This window comes from Podarcis melisellensis (genome assembly GCF_964234715.1).
Source record: "Podarcis melisellensis genome assembly, chromosome: 16".
NCBI lineage: Eukaryota > Metazoa > Chordata > Lepidosauria > Squamata > Lacertidae > Podarcis > Podarcis melisellensis.
The window spans coordinates 41,487,941-41,507,059 of record NC_138533.1 but is presented as its reverse complement, the minus strand read 5'-3'; the positions used below and the strand labels follow the sequence as shown (position 1 = coordinate 41,507,059).

At 43.7% G+C, this 19,119-nt stretch overlaps 1 protein-coding gene across 1 annotated transcript in view; it reads left to right on the top strand.

Moving 5' to 3' along the window:
* The window catches only part of SEZ6L (seizure related 6 homolog like), a 141,162-nt gene extending 124,013 nt beyond the window's left edge, over nt 1-17,149 (top strand). Inside the window, 3 exon segments of the mRNA XM_081892900.1 lie at nt 5,525-5,719; nt 6,664-6,802; nt 16,462-17,149. Coding sequence (XP_081749026.1) covers nt 5,525-5,719; nt 6,664-6,802; nt 16,462-16,780 — 653 coding nt within the window. The 3' untranslated portion in view covers nt 16,781-17,149.
* The last annotated feature ends 1,970 nt before the right edge of the window (nt 17,150-19,119 follow it).

Sequence of the window (19,119 nt, the reverse complement as noted above, 5' to 3'; positions counted from 1 at the left end):
GCAAATGCTTTAGAAGGGAGAAAATGTTCTGGAGCTGCAAGGAAGGAGGCTTCGCTCAGAAACAGGGAACAAGTGAGATATAGAAACTGACCAGTAGAGCAGATTTAAGTCATCTTTTTTTAAAAAAAATCATTTGTTTGGGTAGAGGATGATGCTTTGTTCTTTGCTATCCTGTTCAGTTATGATTAAGATTGCATTTAGTCCTCTCATTATTCCTCCCTGCTCACACAAAAGGCATCCTGACAAAGCAAAGCCCTAAATCAATTAGAGTGACATGGATTCTCACATGCAAGCACCAGAAATGTAACATATCCCTCAAGTATGAAAGGACAAATATTGTTTTAAACCTTTAGTGACAGCCAGATTCCCTTGCTTCATGCCAATCAGAGATAGCTGACAGAAAGAAGAGTTCTCAGAAAGGTGGTCTACGTTCATCCTTTGTTATTTGAACAAGCTGGACCTGCACATGGGTGTAGCCAAAGGGGGAGGGGGCGGGCAGCTGCCCCCCCATTAAGTAAATAAATAAAAATACTTAACTGACCAATCATACTGCAGAAAGCTTGTTTCTGCTCCCCTAACAAAAGCCCTGTCCCCAAACAAAAATCCTGGTTATGCCCCTGGACCTGCAGCAAGTGCAGATGTTCAGGATTCTCTGCCGCCCCCGCCCCCCCCCGCCCCTGCTCTGGCTTTCTGCCCCTTCCCTGAATCAGCCTCCTGTGGACACTAATATGCATAGTCCTCACTGGGCTGTTTTGAAACCTTACCCTCCCCCGCCCCCACCAAATCTGCTGTCTTACTCTCAAATCTTTTTTTTTTTACCTATGCAAACCTTGGGGCTGGTTCCAGTTCCACTGATAGTTCCTTCTCTTGTATGGATGGTGCAAAAAGTCATGGCGCTCTAAGACTGAAATTGGAAATACAGGGAATGGCGATAGCAAGCTACAAATCTAGGGACGAGGAAGTGACACCAGATTCCTCCAGTTTTTAACAGTCCAAAGCTGCCCCTCTTGCTAGGATGTGCCTTTCCAAGAAGGGGGGAATGCACTTGCTACTCTAAAACTAAATGTACACATTGGAGAATCTGTATGAGAGGGGAGACAGCAAAGCATCATGCCATACACAAGGACAGAGCACCCCAGGGAGGCCTTTCAAGATTCTACATTGCAGCTGATTGGGTGGGAGGTCTGGGGCTTTAATTCTTGATCTTCCTAAGAAGGTGAGGAAGAAATAGGCTTCCTTCCTTAACTGGGGACCTAAATCCTTTGCACAGTTGCAGTTCAAACCCTTTCTTCTGTTTTCTGCATCAGTCCCACCCAGCTCCCTTGATGAAAGCAACAAGGGAGACGTAGCTCTGAGGGATGTATGCTGTCTGTGGTCCCAGCGCTCACTCTTGGCCAGGCAGGCCTCTGGCTGAGCATCCCAGCTCTTCATTTTAATTAGGATAGAACAGAAAAAATAGCTCATTCCCCAGGGAAGTAAAGATGGATCAGCCTCTTTCTGGGGAGATTTAAAGGGGAAGCAGTTCTCTCCAGCCCCCTCCGCCGCCAACACTTGCAAGGACTTCTGCTCTTTCAATCTGGCATGTCAAAATGCAGCCTAGCTGCTCATTACATGATCTCAAAAGAGAAACAGAAAGAAAGAAACCAGAGGGGCAAGAAGGAGCAAAGAGGGCAAAACAGCAATGAAAAGCAGGTGGATGGGCAGTGGAGAAGACAGGCTCCAGAAACTTACCTCTTCTGGTAAACTGAGAACCACCTGCCAAGCCCCTCTCCTTCACCCTCAGGCACTGGCTCCATGTCACCCCCACAAGAGGTGATAGGATAGAAGCCGATAAAATTATGCCTGGCCTGGAATGGGTGGGCTGAGGAAAGTTTATATATATATATATATATTATATTATATAAATATATAATATATATAGATTATATATATATATATATATATATATATATATATATATATATATATATGCAGGTTTTGGTGTCCTCGGGTGTCTTCCCGTGTAAAAGTTGGGGTGTCTAGGCGACGTTTCGACGAGGTCTCACTCGTCATCTTCAGCTGGAAGGTTTCCTCCCCGTAGAGGTGAGATATTTGCTTTCGTAGATTTTCACGGGTACAGGAATGCAGGTTTTGGTGTCCTCGGGTGTCTTCCCGTGTAAAAGTTGGGGTGTCTAGGCGACGTTTCGACGAGGTCTCACTCGTCATCTTCAAGATCTTGAAGATGACGAGTGAGACCTCGTCGAAACGTCGCCTAGACACCCCAACTTTTACACGGGAAGACACCCGAGGACACCAAAACCTGCATTCCTGTACCCGTGAAAATCTACGAAAGCATATATATATATATATATATATATTATATATATATATATATATATATAATATATATAATATATATGTTTTTCTGTAACCTATATATATATATATATATATATATATATATATATATATATATTAAAAAAAAGGTTACAGAAAAACAAGAAAAAACAAATGGAGAAAAAATATAAGTAAAAAACAGACAATACAATAAAAAAATACAAAAACAATACATAAAAGAAAACAGTACATAAAAACCCTTTACTTGCTTTCATTCACTTACTTCCTTGACCTCCTCACACCTCCCATTTCTGTATTCTAGTTCAGTTAGATATTTCAGCAAATCCTTTCCATCTTAATATACTGTAATTTAATTTCTCTTCTTTCATCAAATCATTTTTACTTAATCCTTTATATCTTTTCTGCTAAAACCACATACAGTAGTTTTATTCCAACATCTTTCTAACATTCCTTAATTTTACAATGTTTCTGTAGATAAACTTTAAATTTCTTCCACTCTTCTTCCACCGACTCTTCTCCTTGGTCTCGGATTCTGCCAGTCATCTCAGCCAGTTCCATGTAGTCCATCACCTTCATCTGCCATTCTTCCTGGGTGGGTAGATCTTGTGTTTTCCAGTACTTTGCGATACGTATTCTTCCTGCTGTTGTGGCGTACATAAAGAAAGTTCTATCCTCTTTTAACACCAATTGGCCGACCATGCCCAAGAGAAAGGCCTCTGGTTTCCTCTGGAAGGTATATTTAAATACCTTTTTCATTTCATTATAAATCATCTCCCAAAAGGTCTTAATCTTTGGGCATGTCCACCAAAGGTGAAAAAAGGTAACTTCAATCTCTTTACATTTCCAACATTTATTATCGGGCAGGTGATAAATTTTTGCAAGCTTGACTGGAGTCATGTACCACCTGTAAATCATTTTCATTATATTCTCTCTTAAGGCATTACATGCCGTAAACTTCATACCTTTGGTCCATAACTGTTCCCAGTCAGCAAACATAATGTTGTGTCCAACATCCTGTGCCCATTTAATCATAGCAGATTTCACCGTTTCATTTCAACAGCAAGTTATACATTCTTGACAAGTTCTTAGTTTTAGGTTCTAACAATTCTGTTTCCAATTTTGATTTTTCCACCTGGAAACCAATTTTTTAATCCAAATTATATATCTCCCTTATATAATAATGAAGCCAGTCTCGTACTTTGTTTTTTAATTTGTCAAAGCTCTGCAGTTTTAATCTGTCTCCTTCTTGTTCCAAAATTTCCCAATACTTCGGCCAATTTGCCTCCATATTGAGTTTTTTCAGAGCCTAAGCATCCATTGGTGACAGCCACCTTGGGGTTTTGTTTTCAAGCAAATCCTTATATCTTATCCACACATTAAACAATGCTTTCCTGACAATATGGTTTTTAAATGATTTATGCGCTTTGACCTTGTCATACCACAAGTATGCATGCCACCCAAAAACATTATTAAAACCTTCCAGATCCAGAATGTCCATGTTCTCAAGAAGCAGCCATTCTCTCAGCCAGCGGAAAGCGGCTGATTCATAATAAAGCTTCAGGTTTGGTAGGGCAAATCCACCTCTTTCTTTAGCGTCAGTTAAAATCTTAAATTTTATTCGAGGTTTCTTGCCCTGCCAGACAAATCTAGAAATGTCTCTCTGCCACTTCTTGAAACAGTCCATCTTGTCCAAAATTTGCAATGTTTGAAACAAGTACAACATCCTTGGCAATACATTCATCTTTATCGCAGCAATTCGGCCTAACAATGATAACTTCAAATTTGACCATATTTCTAGATCCCTTTTCACTTCCATCCAACATTTTTCATAATTATCTTTGAATAAATTCACATTCTTGGCAGTCATGTTAACCCCCAGGTACTTCACTTTCTTAACCAATGTTAATCCTGTCTCCTTCTGAAACCTCTCTTTCTCAGTCACTGTTACAGATAGGTAGCCGTGTTGGTCTGCCATAGTCAAAACAAAAAAAATCCTTCCAGTAGCACCTTAAAGACCAACTAAGTTAGTTCTTGGTATGAGCTTTCGTGTGCATGCACACATGCACATGAAAGCTCATACCAAGAACTAACTTAGTTGGTCTTTAAGGTGCTACTGGAAGGAATTTTTTTTGTTTTTTCTCAGTCACTGTTAGGTTTTTCTCTAACACCTTAGTTTTCAACTTGTTCAACTTAAAACCCGCAACCTGACCAAATTCTTGAATTAATTGTAATACTCTTTTAGTACTGGGTTCTGGCTCCTGTAATGTTAAGACCAAGTCATCAGCGAATGCTTTCAATTTGTACTGTATTGAGCAGAACCTCCAGTACCGATATAAAAAACAATGGGGAAATTGGGCAGCCCTGTCGTGTTCCTTTCTCAATCTTAAATTCTTCTGAAATTACATTGTTCACAATTAATTTTGCTTTTTGTTCTGAATAAATTGCACCTATACCGTTTTCAAAACCTTGGCCTACCCCCATTCCCTGTATCAAAGGCTTTCTCCGCATCCACAAATATCAAAACTGCTTTAGTATTAATATTCACTTGTAATTTTTCTAAAATATTAATTATATTCCTTGTATTATCTGACAAATGCCTCCCTGGGAGGAAGCCCGCTTGATCTTTATGAATTTCTTCTACCAATACCTTTTTTAATCTTTTAGCCATAATTTCAGCAAAAAATTTGTAATCCACGTTAAGCAGAGATATGGGGCAATAGTTCTTAAGCTGTGTCTTCTCAGACTCTATTTTCGGTATAAGTGTAATATAAGCTTCTTTCCACGACTCTGTGTTTTTCTCCCTCTCAGATAACACTGGAACTCAGAGGATGCTTCTGAATGCCAGTTGATGGAAGTTTCATGAGGGGAGAGTGGCAGCTGTGCCCAGCTCCTGCTTTGGGGCTACCCATAAAGGGCATCTGGTTGGCCCCTGTGAGAACAGGATGCTGGACTAGGTGGGCCCTTGGGCTGATCCACCAGGCTCTTGTCGTGTTCTTACAAGTTCCTAGTCCTTCTTTGTTGTGCTTCCTGCCTCTCTGCCTCTCATTATTCCTCTTTTCCTCTTTCTCTCTGTCTAGAATACAGAAGGGAAGGCCTGATCCAATCAGAGGAGGGCCCAGTCTGGCAGAGGGAGGAGGTGGGGGGGTTGTGCATGCAAACAATGGCTGTCCTTCTGTTCCCCTTCAAGCTTTTGAGAAAGGTCACTGCTATGAGCCGTACATCCAGAATGGGAACTTCACCGCCTCTGATCCCACCTACAACCTTGGGACCATTGTGGAGTTCACCTGTGAACCTGGCCACTCTCTGGAGCAAGGACCAGCCATCATTGAGTGCATCAACATCAGGGAGCCCTACTGGAATGACACTGAGCCACTGTGCAGAGGTGAGAGGAAGGAGCGGGAAGACCTCTGTACCGCAGGGCTTCAACTCACCTGTTCTGGGGGGATGTTTTTTCACACACGCATGCGTACACACAAGTCTTCTTTCTTTCTTTCTTTCTTTCTTTCTTTCTTTCTTTCTTTCTTTCTTTCTTTCTTTCTTTCTTTCTTTCTTTCTTTCTTTCTGTTGTTTTGTACCAGGATGAAAATGGGCATAACAATGATTGCAGGGGGCCATTCACACAGGGAGTCCTTGCCTTTGTTATTTCTGCATGTTTGCTAGGCATATTTATAGCCTAGTCTTCATCACAGTAGATCTCAGGGTAGGGTACAATAATGAACATGTGATAAACTAAAAATGGCATAAAGTCAACTGAACAGCCAACATGGGTCAGCTAGCCGCCACTCTTGGGCCCCTTTCCCACCCACCAGACCAGAAGGACCAACCACCAGGGTGGGCAGCTGCTGTGCAATATGTGTGTCATGTATAGATTCACCCTTCTCCTTACAATTTGCATAATAATAATAACATACAAAACTACAGGGATTGGAGAGTTGGTGATATTATTTGTACCCTAGCCAATGTATCCATGGTTTTCTTTCTTCCCATTTTATCCTCATAACAACTCTATGAGGTAGGTAAGGCTGAGACTGGCTGAGAGGGCACTAGTACTCTGGTCTCCCAGGTCTCAGTCCAGCACCTCCTCTGCTTCTTGTGCTGCTCTCAGATGGCCTTTCTGTCCTCTGCCCAGAGCAAGCCACCTCAAAGCAGCCTCCCGCCAAGGCCTGCCACCACCTTTTGGTTCCCCAGGAGCAGATCTCATCCTCAGCAGAGGCTGAGCAGACTCCATGTGCAACTCCTTAGCAAACGACAGCAGAGATCTGGCCTTCCCAAGTGGCTATGAGCTGCATCCTGGCCATTTAACGCTGGCCTCTCTTGATGTTACAGCAATGTGCGGAGGGGAGCTCTCCACCGGGGCAGGGGTGATCCTTTCCCCCAACTGGCCGGAGCCCTATGCCGAGGGCGAGGACTGTGTCTGGAGGGTGCACGTCGGAGAGGACAAGCGCATTTTCCTGGACATCCAGTTGTGAGTAGTTTTCCTACTTGTTGGACTGTGCCTCTCTCGGCTGTGTGCATTGCTCCATTGAAGGGACTCACCATACAGGCTGACACACACACACAATATTTTGAAAAGTTGCTTGTTCACTATGCATTTGCACACTTCTTAAGAGATCATGACCAGATTTTGCTTGGTGGCTCTCAAGATCAAGGAGCAGGCTTGCATGTCTGTTTGGATATAACTGGATATCATTTTGAGTCAAAATGGCAGAATGGACCTTTCAAAGCTGCACTGATTTTAACCACTGCCCTTATCTTTTGAATATTTTTAAATACTTGCTTTTGACATGTTGATATTTTATATTATATTTTTGTAAACCACTTAAAGGCTTTTCCTACAGTTGAGCAATATATAAATATTGTTTAGTAAATAATAAAGTAAATTATCTCTAGCCAGTTCCTTGGTGAAAGTGCAGTTGGACTAGATACCCCCGGGATCCCTTCTGACCTTACAGTTCTATATGATAAAGGCAAGCAGACAAGGAAAGGAAAGGGATAAAGACTTTTTAATAACTAAGCAGACATTCTCTGTGATGCAGCAAAACCTGCTGCTCAGACCCTATAGAGCATCCTCCACACAATGGATGGGGATGCTCAGGCCCAGGCTACCTGACAGATGGCTTTGCCATATGCTGAGATCCTCAGGTGAGCATCTTCTCTCTCTGGTCCCATCTTGGTCCCATTCAAACCAGAGGCACAGCTAGGAATGACCCAGGGGAGCCCTTTCAGTGGCTGCTCCTGAATTGTGGGTGGCCAGAGTCCAATTGTCAGTCAAGCAGGACATTTATTTAGGTGTTGCAAGGCCAGTGTAGCACAACCTCAGCCAGCAAGGAGTTGAGAGGTGGCAACACAAATATAGCAAAGGCACAAACATGTATACACTTACAAGCAAAGGGAAGCAAAGCGGCAGTTCTATGGCAGGACTTCCATCTTCCAGCGTATACTGGTTTAATCACAAGGCATCACAACTTTCTTATCTTTCCCTCCTTCCTTTGCCCTCAACAGTCATAGAAACAGCTCCTGCATGTGTCTCCTTCTGTCCTTCTCAGAAGCTTCTCCCACAATCACAACCTTCACTTTCCAAGCTTCACTTGTTCAGCCTTTCTCACAGACATTTCAAATTTTAATTCTATTTTTTCTATAATTTCTATGACACTAAAAACATTTAAAACCAGCTGAAAACATTTCAAAGCATCTCAAGCATCTAAGCACATTTAATGTTGAATGCTCACATGCTGTACATGCCACTGTCAGGATGCTGTCAACAATAAAGACAAGGAAAAGTTCCTTGCAGTCCTTTTTTATTTTAATCTTTACACAGAGAGGCTATGGACCCCAGCCTCTTGGATAATGGCATTGTCCCAAGTGAATCTCCACCCCTCCTTCTTTCCCACTTCCTCATTGGTCATCGTCTCCTCTACAGGTGCTGCTATGTGCCCTCTGTCTTTGAGCTCTTTGCTCTCCTACTTTTAAGGCTCACAGGGTTCTTGGTGATGGAGGGCCTGGAATGCTTTCTAATGACAGCATGTCAGAAGGATGTGCATGCTCAGAGAGCCAGTGTGGTGTAGTAGTTAAGAGCGGTAGACTCATAATCTGGGGAACCGGGTTCGCGTCTCCGCTCCTCCACATGCAGCCTCTGGGTGACCTTGGGCCAGTCACACTTCTGTGAAGTCTCTCAGTCCCACTCACCTCACAGTGTGTTTGTTGTGGAGGAGGAAGGGAAAGGAGAATGTTAGCCACTTTGAGACTCCTTAGGGTAGTGATAAAGCGGGATATCAAATCCAAACTCCTCCTCCTCTTCTTCTTCTTCTTCTTCTTCTTCTTCTTCTTCTTCTTCTTCTTCTTCTTCTTCTTCTTCTTCTTCTTCTCTGTCTCTCCCGTGATTTCCCAGTTTTCCCCCTCATCTGCCTCTGAGCTTCTACCTCCTTCAAACCCCTGTTGTAAATCTACACTTGCAAGTGTGAGCTGCAGGCTTTCCACCTCTGGAAGCAGCACCTGGAGATTTCAAGGGGACCAAAGGGGCTTTCCAGTTCAAGACTGCAGACCTTATGCTTATTTAACATGCAATATAGGGCCCATCCTCTGAACCAGCTGCTGCTTCTGAAGAGGCTGCAACTGCTACAACAGCCTGGCAACCACATCTAAATGGTGGCTGCCAGCTCCAGTCAGAGGACAGCAGGTCCCATGACTCACCCCTGCAAGGGTGCCCTCTTGCGTTGCACTTTGGGCCAATGACATGCCAGTTGCTAGCTTTGGGGTTTTGGATTTCACAGCTCTGCAGGTCACAAACAGTAGTGGTTGGCAGGTGTGTGGGTAGCAGTAGCACGACCCTTTCTGTCTGACCTGTGATTTGAGAATAAGAAGAGGGCAATTTACATCCACCCTTGAAGGAATCTTGAAGGAAGATCCCACCCACCCTTCCCTCTCCAAATCTTTGGTCAGCCTTCTAATCCAGGGTAGGTCCTTTTCCAGTCTGCAGTGTCTGTTCGTCGTATTTGGAGCAGTCCTCAGAATCAGAAGGTTTTTGCTCTCTGTGTGAATCATAGAATCATGGAGTCGGAAGAGACCACAAGGGCCATCGAGTCCAACCCCCTGCCAAGCAGGAAACACCATCAGAGCACTCCTGACATATGGTTGTCAAGCCTCTGCTTAAAGACCTCCAAAGAAGGAGACTCCACCACACTCCTTGGCAGCAAATTCCACTGTCGAACAGCTCTTACTGTCAGGAGGTTCTTCCTAATGTTTAGGTGGAATTTTCTTTCTTGTAGTTTGGATCCATTGCTCCGTGTCCGCTTCTCTGGAGCAGCAGAAAACAACCTTTCTCCCTCCTCTATGTGACATCCTTTTATATATTTGAACATGGCTATCATATCACCCCTTAACCTCCTCTTCTCCAGGCTAAACATGCCCAGCTCCCTTAGCCGTTCCTCATAAGGCATCGTTTCCAGGCCTTTGACCATTTTGGTTGCCCTCCTCTGGACATGTTCCAGTGTGAACCCATTAGAGTTGTGCTCTCCTCAGCTCTTAGGAGAAAAGAAGGGACTGTGTGTTACCAGGCATAAATGTCACCAGGAAAACAGTCTTTAGACAGGAAGCCACGATTTACTATAAAATGTCAGCTTTCCAGTGGGATTATCCAAGTGGCTTCCAAGAAGAACTTTAATCAAATTCCCAGCTATGCTGGCACACAGCCAAGGATGAGGAGGGAGCCTCAGCAGCTGTATGGGCTGAGGCAAGGAGTGGGGGCAGATCTGAGCAAGGCAGAATTCCATGCAAGGGAGACAGAATCATAGACTTGTAGAGTTGGAAGGTACCCCAAATGTCATCTAGTTCAACCCCCTGAAATTCAGGAATCACAGCTAAAGACTCTCTGACAGATGCCCACCCAATGAGGAAGCTTCCAAGGGAGCCTGTTCCACAGTCGAGCACCTCTTACCACCAGAATGTTATTCCTAATGTTGCATCAGAACCTCCTTTCTTATCATATGAATCCATTGGTTCCAGTTTTCCCTTCTGGAACAGCAGAAAACAGGCTTGCTCCATCTTCCATGTGGCAGCCCTTGGGATATTTTGAGATCTTCACAACAGGTGACTTCCAAGTGCTCTCTCTCCTGTTGTGGACCAGCACGGTTTGGTGCAATTTACATCTTAGACCAAGGGTAGGCAACATGGTGCTCTCCAAATGTTCTTGGGATTCCTATTCTCATCAGCCCAGTGGCACCAGGGATTATGGGAGTTGTAATCCAGCAACGGGACGCGGGTGGCGCTGTGGGTTAAAGCCTCAGCGCCTAGGGCTTGCCGATCAAAAGGTCGGCGGTTCGAATCCCTGCGGCGGGGTGCGCTCCCGCTGCTCGGTCCCAGCACCTGCCAACCTAACAGTTCGAAAGCACCCTTGGGTGCAAATAGATAAATAGGGACCGCTTTCTAGCGGGAAGGTAAACGGCGTTTCCGTGTGCAGCTCTGGCTCGCCAGAGCAGCGATGTCATGCTGGCCACGTGACCCGGAAGTGTCTTCGGACAGCGCTGGCCCCTGGCCTCTTGAGTGAGATGGGCGCACAACCCCAGAGTCTGGCAAGACTGGCCCGTACGGGCAGGGGTACCTTTACCTTTACCTTTAATCCAGCAACATCTGGAGGACACCCCTTTGCCTACCCATGTCTTAGATGGTGCTCTGCTAGCCCTTCCCATTGCTCCCTCCAGGGACTTTTTATTGCAGCTTCTGCATCTCTCCTTCACCCATCTCCTGCCACCAGCATCAGGACCTTAAAATTATTAAACAGAACTGAGAACCCGGTGGTGTTCTGGAAGTCACAATTTAGTGTGCAGACATTAGCAGATGGTGATAACTGTGAATGCTTTGGGCTGCTGCTGATTCCTACCAATAAAGACACAAGAACATGGCGGGGCTCTTTTCTGGCTGGCTAGCAGACTGGTGTTTCTCCTTGACTCCACCTGCCCTCACGCCCAAATATTTGCCATCAACTCTGAGTTGAAGGGGAAAGTTTGAATTTACTGAAGAGCAGCACCCTCTGCTGGCCAATAGAAGCTCTGCTACTGTGTTGAATTTAGAAGTGAGACCAGTGAGGGGTTACCAGTTTCTGATATTGTCCCCTGTCTGCTTGCCATGCAGAGATTCACTGATCTTCATGCCATGAGCTTTGCCTGCCGCTCCTGTTCTTTCTTCTTCTTTTTTGCTGTTCTTTTTTATTGGTTTCTTTGGACATATGTTCATCATACCACATTGTAACAACTTGATTTTCCTGTAAATTAAATATATGTTTTTAAAACATTTGTTGTTTAGTCGTTTACTTATGTCCAACTCTTCGTGACCCCATGGACCAGAGCACACCAGGCACTTCTGTCTTCCACTGCCTTCTGCAGTTTAGTCAAACTCATGCTGATAGCTTCGAGAACACCATCCAACCATCTCGTCCTCTGTCGTCCCCTTCTCCTTGTGCCCTCAATCTTTCCCAACATCAGGGTCTTTTCCAGGGAGTCTTCTCTTCTCATGAGGTGGCCAAAGTATTGGAGCCTCAGCTTCACAATCTGTCCTTCCAGTGAGCACACAGGGCTGATTTCCTTAAGAATGGATCGGTTTGATCTTCTTGCAGTCCATGGGACTCTCAAGAGTCTCCTCCAGCACCATAATTCAAAAGCATCAATTCTTCGGCGATCAGCCTTCTTTATGGTCCAGCTCTCACTTCCATACATCACTACTGGGAAAACCATAGCTTTTACTATACGGACCTTTGTTGGCAAGGTGATGTCTCTACTTCTCAAGATGCTGTCTAGGCCTGTCATTGCCCTTCTCCCAAGAAGCAGGCGTCTTTTAATTTCGTGGCTGCTATCACCATCTGCAGTGATCATGGAGCCCAAGAAAGTAAAATCTCTCACTGCCTCCATTTCTTCCCCTTCTATTTGCCAGGAGGTGATGGGACCAGTGGCCATGATCTTTGTTTTTGTTTTTTGATGTTGAGCTTCAGACCATATTTTGCACACTCCTCTCTCACCCTCATTAAGAGCTTCTTTAACTCCTCCTCACTTTCTGCCATCAAGGTTGTGTCATCTGCATATCTGAGGTTGTTGATATTTCTTCCAGCAATCTTAATTCCGGCTAGGGATTCATCCAGCCCAGCCTTCCGCATGATGAATTCTGCATATAAGTTAAATAAGCAGAGAGACAATATCCAGCCTTGTCATACTCTTTTCCCAATTTTGAACCAATCAGTTGTTCCATATCCAGTTCTAACTGTAGCTTCTTGTCCCACATAGAGATTTCTCAGGAGACAGATGAGGTGATCAGGCACTCCCATTTCTTTAAGAACTTGCCATAGTTTGCTGTGGTCGACACAGTCAAAGGCTTTTGCATAGTCAATGAAGCAGAAGTAGATGTCTTTCTGGAACTCTCTAGCTTTCTCCATAATCCAGCGCATGTTTGCAATTTGGTATCTGGTTCCTCTGCCTCTTCTAAATCCAGCTTGCATTTCTGGGAGTTCTCAGTCCACATACTGCTTAAGCCTTCCTTGTAGAATTTTAAGCATAACCTTGCTAGCGTGTAAAATTAGTGCAATTGTGGGGTAGTTGGAGCATTCTTTGGCACTGCCCTTCTTTGGGATTGGGATGTAGACTGATCTTCCTTTCATATTTCCGATTTTCTTGAACAGATCTCTGGTTCTTCCCATTCTGTTGTTTTCCTCTATTTCTTTGCATTGCTCGTTTAAGAAGGCCTTCTTGTCTCTCCTTGCTATTTTTTGGAAATCTGCATTCAATTTCCTGTATCTTTCACTATCTCCCTCGCTTTTTGCTTGCCTTCTCTCCTCTGCTATTTGTAAGGCCTCGATGGACAGCCACATTTGCTTTCTTGCATTTCCTTTTCATTGGGATGGTTTTCTTTGCTGCCTCCTGTATAATGTTGCGAGCCTCCATCCATAGTTCTTCAGGCACTCTGTCCAGCAAATCTAAATCCTTATACCTGTTCCTCACTTCCACTGTGTATTCATAAGGGATTTGATTTAGATTGTATCTTACCAGCACAGTGATTTTTCCTACTTTCTTCAGTTTAAGCTTGAATTTTGCTGTAAGAAGCTGATGATCTGAGCCACAGTCATCTCCAAGTCTTGTTTTTGCTGGCTGTATAGAGCTTCTCCATTTTTGGCTGCAGAGAATATAATCAATCTGATTTCGATGCTGCCCATCTGGTGATGTCCATGTGTAGAGTCGTCTCTTGTGTTGTTGGAAAAGTGTGTTTGTGATGACCAGCTTGTTCTCTTGGCAGAACTCTATTAGCCTTTGCCCTGCTTCATTTTGATCTCCAAGGCCAAACTTGCCAGTTGTTCCTTTTATCTCTTGATTCCCTACTTTAGCATTCCAATCCCCTATAATGAGAAGAACATCCTTCTTTGGTGTCACTTCTATAAGGTGTTGTAAGTCTTCATAGAATTGGTCAATTTCAGTTTCTTCAGCACCAGTGGTTGGTGCATAAACTTGGATTACTGTGATGTTAAAAGGTCTGCCTTGGATCCGTATCAAGATCATTCTATCATTTTTGAGATTGCATCCCAGTACAGCTTTCACCACTCTTTTGTTGACTATGAGGGCCACTCCATTTCTTTTATGGGTTTCTTGCCCACAGTAGTAGATATGATGGTCATCCGAACTGAATTCGCCCATTCCCGTCCATTTTAGTTCACCGATGCCCAGGATGTCAATATTTATTCTTGCCATCTCATTTTTGACCAAATCCAACTTGCCAATGTTCATGGTTCTTACATTCCAGGTTCCTATGCAATATTTTTCTTTACAGCATTGGACTTTCCTTTTGCTTCCAGGCATATCCGCAACTGAGCGTCCTTCCGGCTTTGGCCCAGCCACTTCATCAGCTCTGAATCTACTTGTACTTGTCCTCCACTCTTCCTCAGTAGCATGTTGAACGCCTTCCGACCTGAGGGGTTCATCTTCCAGCGTCATAACTTTTTGGTGCCTGTTGTGTTTGTCCATGGAGTTTTCTTGGCAGGGATACTGGAGTGGTTTGCCGGTTCCTCCTCCAGGTGGATCACGTTTGGTCAAAACTCTCCACTATGACCTGTCCATCTTGGGTGCCCTGCTCGGCATAGTTCATAGCTACTCTGAGCTATTCAAGCCCCTTCGCCACAGCAAGGCAGTGATCCATGAAGGGGATGGATCACAGTGATCCATGAAGGGGATGGATCCATGAAGTTTAAAACATAGTACAAGAACAAAACAACAGAATACATACTTATTTATTTGATAATTGTAATCCATTTGCATTTGACTTCTTTTAAAGGCACAGGAACATCCGAGTTTTATTTTCCCATGCCCTTGGGGAACGGTCTTGCTTTGCATTTTGGATTTCATCACTTTGCAAGTCATGCCTACTTGGCTTGGTTCTTTCCTGCTTGTCTACCACTAAGGTAAACTAGCTCAGGGGGCCAAGGGGGCTTGTAAAAGCAACTTCTCCTAGTGATCTGGATGTGCATCCCACTTCTGCCTCTGATCGAAACAGGTCTGGGCAAACTTTTGAGTTGTTCTGGGAAACTGCAGCACTTGATTTCCAGGCTTCATGTACAGCAGGGCTCAACCTTGACATCTGCTTTCCAATGTCAACATACAAAGTACTGGCAGTTTCTAGCATTGCCCAGGAACTCTAAGAAAACCAAAATTTTAAAAACAGTGCAGTTTTAAAATATTCCGTCCACCACCTTGGTTGAAAATGGCATCCAGACATAAACAGCAGCCTGCTAAGAGCAGCAGAAGAGCCTGTTGGATCAGGCCGAGGGCCCATCTCGATCATCATCTTCCCAACCAGTTCCCCACAGGAATCCTGCAAGAAGGACCCCAGAGCAACAGCAGTGCTCCCCCCACCCCACACTACTTGCACATTCAGAGGCACATTCTGAACCGTTAAGGCAGAACATAGCTATTGTGACTAGTAGCCATTGACTGCCTTAGGCACATTAATTTCTCTAATCCTCCTTTAAAGCCATCCAAGTTGGTGGCCTTCACTCCTGCTTGTGGGACCCAGCTGCCCCAAGTCCACACTCAGGGCAATCCAAAAAGGAATTCCATAGTAAAAACACAGGGGCAACTCAAGAAGCAAAGTCCAGAAACAGTCTAAGGTCAAGACAGAGAAAACCCCTGTTCTGACAAGTTTGTTCCACCATCCTGGGTTCGAAAAATAGAAGAAAATTTGCTTCTTCATCTGAAATTTGATTACAGTATCTTAAGATGTCTAAATCATAGAACTGTAGAGTTGTAAGGGACCACAAGTGTCATCTAGTCGAACTCCCTGCAACGCAGGAATCTTTTTGCCCAGCTTGGGGCTTGAACCTGCATCCCTTGGGTGGTGGTGGTGGTTGTTGTTTTTATTAATTTCTATTATTTATAAGCCACCCATCTGACAGGGTTGCCCCAGCCACTCTTGGCAGCTCCCAACAAAAATAGTAAAAACACAGTTACAACATCAAACACTATAAGAGTCTCATGCTCTACCAACTGAGCTACGCAGATCAAGCAAGCACACAGACAACAAGATTAGATTTCTTCTCCACCTCTCCATTTTGAGGTCCCTGAGTGGGTAACAACAACTCAAAAATACAATATTAAAACTAGTTAAGACCAATTATGATCAAAAGAATAGGGCATGTTCCAAAATATACCTCTAGATGAGCCTTTGGTCTGATCCAGAAGGGCTGAGTAACAGCAAAGGAGAGCTACTTCCTTCATGCTCAGCCTGCACACTTCCTGAAAGCATTGGACTGGCCTATGTGGGAAGCAGGATGCTGGGCCAGAGAGGCTTTGAGCCTGATCCTGCACGGCTCCTTTGGTGTTCTTGCTGTTGCTGAGACACATTCACCGCAGGGACGTCTAGCAGCCACTCCTCCTGCTCCTTCCTATGGCAGCAGATCATGGAGTTTCCAAGTTCAGAGGCAATATTGAATATTGGTTTATCAGAGGCAAATGCTTGATGTCCTGCTTTGTGGGCAGCCTGGAGGAAGCTTCTTGGCCACTGTGGGAAGGAGGTTGGAGCCCAGACCAGATGATCCAGAAGGACTCCTCTCACGGTGACCCTCTCTTTCTCTGCCTGCCCATTCCCCGTCCCCCGGCACAGTCTGAACCTGAGCAACAGCGATATCCTCACTGTCTATGATGGAGACGACGTCAGCACCCACATCTTGGGACACTACCTGGGCAGCAGTGGGCCTCAGAAACTCTACTCCTCCACGCCAGACTTGACCATCCAGTTCCACTCGGACCCGGCTGGGCTTATCTTTGGAAAAGGGCAGGGATTTATCTTGAACTACATTGGTGGGTGCCTGGAAGGGTGCCCAGAGGCCTCGCCACCTCCTGGCCTGGAAAGGGCAATGCTGGGGGAGGGGCTGACAGCGCAAGATGCAGAGGCTCACTGGAGATGGGTGATGAGCCCATGACCCGCCAGGCTTTCTTGGAGTTAAACTCCCATCAGCCTTAGCAGCCAGAGAGGGAGCTGGGAGTTGCATTTCGGCAACATTGGAAGGGCGACAACTCCCTGCTCCCCACTCTGTAACCTTTAAGAACTAGCAGTTGCAGCTGTTCAAGCTCCAGCCAAGAGGGACTTGAAATGTGTTTGGGGGCAGCTCCCTCCATTTGTCCTTTAACTGGGGAGGAGAGAGAGAAAGAGAGGCTTCCTGGGGTGCCTGGTTGGGGGAGGGTGGCAAAGCAGTGTCTCTGAGCACAGAATGCCCACTCCCTGCATCTCTATGGGAGAGGATCAGGAAGAGCCCATGGGGAAAGGGACCTCTCTGTGACTGAAACCCCTTCATACCCTCCCTTTAAAGTGTGTATTTTTTTTTATTTTGTTCTCTTTCTTTTTTTCTGTGTGCGGTTATTTCTCTTAAAAAAAACACTTTATAAAATATTGTATATATATAAAAAAAATAAAGTGCCACAATAACACTTTAAACAGCCATGGCTTCCTCCCCAAGAATCCTGGCAGTTTGTTAGGCAACACTCCCCCCCCCACACACACACACACCCGAGCTACAATTCCCAGAGCTCCTTGTGAAGAGGGGTGGGTTGTTAAACCATGCTGGGAACTGTAGCTCTGGGAGGTGACTATCAAGGGCTTTCACTGTGTGGTGTGCAAGTGTCCTGAGATGACCCTGTCAGTGTAAACAGAGATGATAGATGATAGATATAGATAGATAGATAGATAGATAGATAGATAGATAGATAGATAGATAGATAGATGATAGATAGAGATAGATAGATAGATAGATAGATAGATAGATAGATAGATAGATAGATAGATAGATGATAGATAGATAGATAGATAGATAGATAGATGATAGATAGATAGATAGATGATAGATAGATAGATAGATGATAGATAGATAGATAGATGATAGAGATAGATAATAGATAGATAGATAGATAGATAGATAGATAGATAGATAGATAGATGATAGATAGATAGATGATAGATAGATAGATAGATAGATAGATAGATAGATAGATGATAGATAGATAGATAGATAGATAGATAGATAGATAGATAGAGATAGATAGATAGATAGATAGATAGATAGATAGATAGATAGATAGATAGATAGATGATAGATAGATAGATAGATAGATAGATAGATAGAGATAGATAGATAGATAGATAGATAGATAGATAGATAGATAGATAGATAGATGATAGATAGATAGATGGATAGATAGATAGATAGATAGATGATAGATGATACATAGATAGATAGATGATATAGATGATAGATAGATAGATAGATAGATAGATAGATAGATGATAGATAGATAGATAGATAGATAGATAGATAGAGTGGCGTAGCGTGGGGGGTGCAGGGGGCGCAACATCTGGGGGTTAGAATTAGGGGGCGCAAATCCATGGCTTAGGGGGTGCAAATTACTTGCCTTGCCCCGGGTGCTGACAACCCAGGCTACGCCATTGGAGAGAGAGAGAGAGAGAGAGAGAGAGAGAGAGAGATGATAGATAAATGATAGATAGATGATAGATGATAGATGATGATAGATAGATAGATAGATAGATAGATAGATAGATAGATAGATAGATAGATGATAGATATAGATAGATGATAGATAGATAGATAGATAGATAGATAGATAGATGATAGATAGATAGATAGATAGATAGATAGATGATAGATAGATAGATAGATAGATGACTGATGATAGATAGATAGATAGATAGATAGATAGAGATAGATAGATGATAGATAGATGATAGATAGATAGATAGATAGATAGATGATAGATAGATGATAGATAGATAGATAGATGATAGATAGATAGATAGATAGATAGATAGATAGATAGATAGATAGATAGATATAGATAGATAGATAGATGATAGATAGATAGATAGATAGATAGATAGATAGATAGATAGATAGATAGATGATAGATGATAGATAGATAGATAGATAGATAGATAGATAGATAGATAGATAGATAGATGATATAGATGATAGATAGATAGATAGATAGATAGAAGATAGATAGATAGATGATAGATAGATAGATAGATAGATAGATAGATAGATGATAGATAGATAGATGATAGATAGATGATAGATAGATAGATAGATAGATAGATAGATAGATAGATAGATAGATAGATAGATAGATAGATAGAGTGGCGTAGCGTGGGGGTGCAGGGGGCGCAACATCTGGGGGTTAGGGTTAGGGGGCGCAAATCCATGGCTTAGGGGGTGCAAATTACTTGCCTTGCCCCGGGTGCTGACAACCC